Genomic DNA, 5,199 nt, shown 5'->3' on the forward strand with positions numbered 1-5,199 from the left:
AAAGTGTAAGACATGAGCATTACTTCATTGTTAATCAGATGTCAATATAGTCGACCTGCTTAGCTGGTAAATTTTGAAGAGGAACATGATATGAAAGACGTAACAAGTTTTACATTATTCTCGTGGTAACTTCGTAACTAGATTGAAGAAATATTGCGTTTTTGTTAGGATTTCTCAAGTACTGTACGTCTGTACTGTATTATTCATTAGGTTGACCATTTGGTTTAGGTTTAATTTTGTTCACGATCTCTAATTATCTAGTCTAATGCCAATAAGCATAAGGTACTGAATTCAAGATCCTTGAAATTAGTCAATGAGAAAGTATTACACTCCAAAGAGACAAAGACTAATGAGTGGTGATTTTGAGATAATGCTAAACTATGGAAGAGCGGTTAGCATTTCGCACTTTGAGTTGTCACTGAGATCACAGGCATTTTACCGACAATAGTTTGTGAGTTTGGGGTTCCACTTCTTAGAATTTGCTCTACTGTGGGAAGGAATGTTTTCTATTTTCCAAATCACTTACATGAGTATACTTATACTTCATTGCTCCTAAAACTTGGTAAGTTGCTGCCCTCGATGGACTTATTTGGCTTAATCCTTACCAGTTCCGAGGGCAGAGAAACTCTAGCCTTTACGATAAGTAGACATTTTATCTCGGGTATACAACAATTAAGACTTGTACTGATAAAGAGGTGTGTTCGTACTTAATTAGCACTACTTTAGTTCTGAAGAGAATCAACAATGGTTTGCGCTTGTCCACCAAAACGGATGGAGCAAACTTCTTTGCTATCGTGGATGAGAATGGTGAGAATGTCTATCAAGAGATATGGAGGTTAACAGGCTGAATCAAAATAATGATTCCTTCTTGAGACTTGCACTTCGCAAGCCACTGCATAAACTAGAAATTGCACATAACATGTAATGAAGAAAATTTACATACCTCAAAATCAAGAAAGCTGGTACAGAGTGTTTTAACATTCAATATTTACATATATACATTACACAAACGACTAAATACATACATGACCCAGAGCGATCCATCATAAGGAAACTCTCCAAACTGCTAAAAAACCTAAGCATTTACCAGTGTAATACTGAAAGAAACCTAATCTTACTGCTCTGCTTCTTCAACCTTCAAAACAAGGTATTACTCACCTAAAATGCAGGTAGCAACCAACCAACTGTCCATCCCAGAATCAGCCCAGCGCCAACAAGAGTGAAGCCTACAGCAAATGCAACAGCGTATCTACCAATGTCGTTTTCTTGTGAGCCTCTCCTACGCCGCTTAGCCTTCTGCCAGCTTTTATGCAGTTTTTTCCGGGGACTGTGAGGTATCCAAGGAAGTAAATCAGGAAATCCTGTGGGAGGTGGTGAGTCACCCTCGGTCTGTAGGAGGTGGTTTTCCAATTGTAGAATTTTGAACCACTGCTTATAAGCAAAGAGCTGGGAAGCTTGTCGAAAAAAAAGCTTGAGAATGTGTTCTTTCTCAGTGTATGCTTGTTTTGCTGCCTTCTCCGCTTCCCTTGCACGAGTTTGAGAATGGCAAAGTGCTTCCAATAACTTAGCTTTGCAAGGATCCTTATCTAAAATCCTTCCCTCTTCTGGTATATCACTACTTGTTCTGGGCATTAGAAATTATAGAAGAGCCAACACGAATAAGTTAACAGGACTTTGATTATGCCCAAATCACAGAACAATAAATGAGGAATACGGACTAGATGCCAACTAGCTTAATTGGTAAAATCTCCGGGAGTGGCACCCGGTTTCGAATTCCATCTACATTACTACCCTATGTGGTAAACCTATTACAAAACGAGGAATAAGATGCAGAACAGCAGAAAGGCAGTATAAAGGCAGTAATCCAAATTTCAGCTTCAATTTACCGAGGTATAGCAATATAAAAACATTGCATAAAAAGGTTCGAAGAAAAATGTTTGATAAATAGAGGGCAATTCTTTTGCTAAATCCTGGAACCATAAGAACACAGCACAGATAATAAAATGAATGACATTTTTCAAGGGAGAAAATTAAATAAAAGTTCAATACAACTTCATCTGTCATAATTCAATCTACAAGAACAAATAACCCTTCCAACATTGAGGCAGATGATACATATAGCCATATACAGTTTTACTGCATCACACTTTAAAATTTGGCACTGTCAACGTGGCCGATTCATCAAAGTATAGCACTACTATCTAACACCAAAAACAAGCAGGAAAATTGGATTAGGTGGCTGTAGAATTACATTAACAACTTGACTAGTCTCACAAATCTCAGTCTCAGTGCTAAATCCTAGGAGGTTTCAGCAAGTCTACCATTTCTAATAAGGCCAGCTAAGGTATAACTCGTATAAGGATACCCAATCAAAGCAACTTTTGGTCCTGCTGTGTTACATAAAACTTTTTATAGAGCAAATAGATCCACACCCTTGCTTGTCTCATCCTATCATAAAGGTAATCTGAGATTTGAGAGTTTAAAAGACACAAACTTCTAGAATAAATCACGAATTAACATAAAAGTGTACTCGTATTTTAGAACCAGGTTAGAAGTTAACAAAATAGGAAAATAAAAATTGTATAACAGCTAGATAACCACAAAACAATAAAGGCTAAAGAGACTAAACAAGTAGCACAATTTGCAAGTTTGACAGTCACAGAGCATCAAAAAACCCAAGATTGACACATTTCCTACCAATTTCTTTGCACTCATTCTTTTTCCGGAAAAAAGAAAGGGAGGGGGAAGGGTATCAATGCAACAACACAACTAAGATATTTCATGTTACCTGTTAGGTTCAGAAGCATTGTTTTCATTCTGGGATAGTCCTTGTAATGTAGACCAATGTAATTTCTGTGACCTGGCAGAAGATGGACTGGAATTGGCATCACTACGAGCCTCACACTCTAAAGAGGACATATAAATCTCATCATGGTCAAAAGACTTGGCCTGTTTAGAAAGCTCCCTCCTCACATGCGTCTTTTGAGGAGGAGGAAGATCACAATTCTCAACATGGTGAAGTGATTTATGCGCCACAAATGAGGCCAATTCTTCCCCATCTGAAACACGCCACCAAGGAACCTTCTCACCTCCAATCCAAGAAGAGTCTGTGTTAGAAGATAAATCACTGATTTGTTTAGAAACGGAGCTACCAACCATCTCCATTTCCAGAAACTCGTAATAGTCTGTCATGTTCTTTACATCAAGATAATCTTGATCCACCTTATTACTATCAACAGCATTCAATTCATCCATTATTGATTCAGGATTTTTCTTAACATCAAAAAAAGACTCCAGGTCCTTGTAAACAACATTCTGTATACTTTCATCATCCATAGTAGCAATCTCTCTGACTGGCAAATCCGTACTCATAACAGGTGAAGAGGTTTCCACATCAGCTGTCCTAGATTGAAATTGCTGAAAGTTAAGGCCTGTGTGATGCCCATTATTTGGTTGCATTTGAAGCCACCATTTTGCATCAGGAGGCAAATTACTATACGAAGGTGTCCTATCGAAAGGCATACGACCTACAGTTCGATGATCCGGGGCATCACTAGCACTAGCCGGTCCTGCATCGACTAGTTTGGAAGATGAGTTTGAAGATTGACAACAAGCTAATTTGGGAGCTCTTTTAGCATCTTCTTGGACAAAGTAACGGTTAGCTGTTCTTTGCCAAGCTGCTCTTGCTTCTGCAGCGGCCATCAGTCATCTTACTGCAAGAGTAAAATAAATCAAGAGTTTAAAAACAAAAATCAAATGAACTATATCGATCTTACTTCCATGATGAATATATTGCAAAAACAAGAAGCAATGCAGTGAAAGAGAATACAGAAAGAATCCTATTATTAAGGCTTCGACGAAAAAAACAGTCCAAATATACACAATCTGACCACCTACAACCAGAAATTCACCCACCGGTATGATCACATCTTATATAAATCATTTCAGATCATAAAGCCATGGATTTATATCAAGACCAATACAGCTACTATGAGTCTGGACTCTGGAATCAGCATATAAACACACACACACTCACACACAAATTAAATACAACTAATAAGAAAATCAGATCGAAAACAACACATTCAGTACTTCATGCTGTGAACATCAAAAAAACACAATAATCACTCACACCTGACTAGGGATTAGGTGGGCAATGATGTAGCCGGGATTCAATTCGATTCGATACGATATAACATAACCATACTACATACAAGTCCATTCAAACTCCAAATGTAAAGTGCCATAACTAAATTTAAGAAAGGAAGTCCATAAAACCAGACAAATAAAAACACCAGATCCGTACTGTAATTCACAACTTCCCACTAAAAACATCAAATCCTTTTCTTGTTTTTACTTCGAATCTAACTTATTAAGCACATGATTTCCACCAATTATGATACATAATAAATTCAATTAAATGTCAAAAAAATAATGGATCAATATTCATGTATGACTTAATATCCTGTAATAGTAACATGCTCAACCAAAAACAATTATTGTTCATCAACATAAATATGGTATCATGAATCAATAATTTGCACAAATTAAGTATAACATATCAAATTAAACACGAAATTGAATATTATTAGTACTAAATACAAATTTTCAGAAAAGGACAAAATGATTATGCATCCAAATGAATCTTCCGGAATCTATTCATGGTAAAATTATGCTTCACTAAGCTCTAAAACAAATTCAAAATCAAAACCCAGAAATTCCCATAAAATAAAAATGATCTTACATAAGTAATTGTAAACAATCATCGACTTCTATAAGAAAATAAAAATTGTAGAAAAATAAATTGGGAAAGTGGAGTGAAGAAAATAGAAAAATGATTAGAGAAAATTACGTGAGAATAAAAAAGGGTTGATGAAGAACAAAAAGTAGTCGATGGTTTTCTCTCTCTCCTCCGATGTAAGCTTTGATCTGTTGAATTGAATTGTTGATGTTGTTGGTTTGTTTTTGCAGTTATCTTTTACACTCTGTTTGTTTTTCTTGATTAAGTATTACTGGATTAATTACGTATTGGAGGAGTATTTTGTAACAAGCAAAACGACAATGCATTTGACAAAATTGGGAAAGGTTAAAATTTTTAATTATTTATTGTTAGACCGTGACAAAAACTTGGTGACAAAAACTTGGTCCCAAGATGTAAAATTGTTCATATTAGTACTCGGGTAATTAGGCCAGTTTAGT

The 5,199-nt window shown here is 36.1% G+C and overlaps 1 protein-coding gene across 1 annotated transcript; it reads right to left on the reverse strand.

The window, feature by feature from the left end:
- Positions 1-922: 922 nt before the first annotated feature.
- Positions 923-4,994, reverse strand: LOC145614171 (uncharacterized). Its single transcript, XM_081669180.1, has 3 exons — positions 4,853-4,994; positions 2,789-3,713; positions 923-1,624 (listed from the first exon to the last, which is right to left on the reverse strand). Exons 2-3 carry the CDS (start codon positions 3,700-3,702, stop codon positions 1,159-1,161), a joined length of 1,380 nt encoding a protein of 459 aa, XP_081525306.1. The 5' UTR covers positions 3,703-3,713; positions 4,853-4,994; the 3' UTR covers positions 923-1,158.
- Positions 4,995-5,199: the final 205 nt, after the last annotated feature.

The sequence above is a fragment of the Chenopodium album genome, chromosome 25, assembly GCF_948465745.1.
Source record: "Chenopodium album chromosome 25, dcCheAlbu1.1, whole genome shotgun sequence".
In the NCBI taxonomy this organism is placed as follows: Eukaryota; Viridiplantae; Streptophyta; class Magnoliopsida; order Caryophyllales; family Amaranthaceae; genus Chenopodium; species Chenopodium album.

Coding starts and splice junctions, on each gene's coding strand:
- LOC145614171 (XM_081669180.1), bottom strand. CDS start 3,702: ATGGCCGCTGCAGAAGCAAGAGCAGCTTGGCAAAGAACAGCTAACCGT. Junction 1,625..2,788: donor AATGCTTCTGAACCTAACAG/GTAACATGAAAT, acceptor TCTAATGCCCAG/AACAAGTAGTGATATACCAG.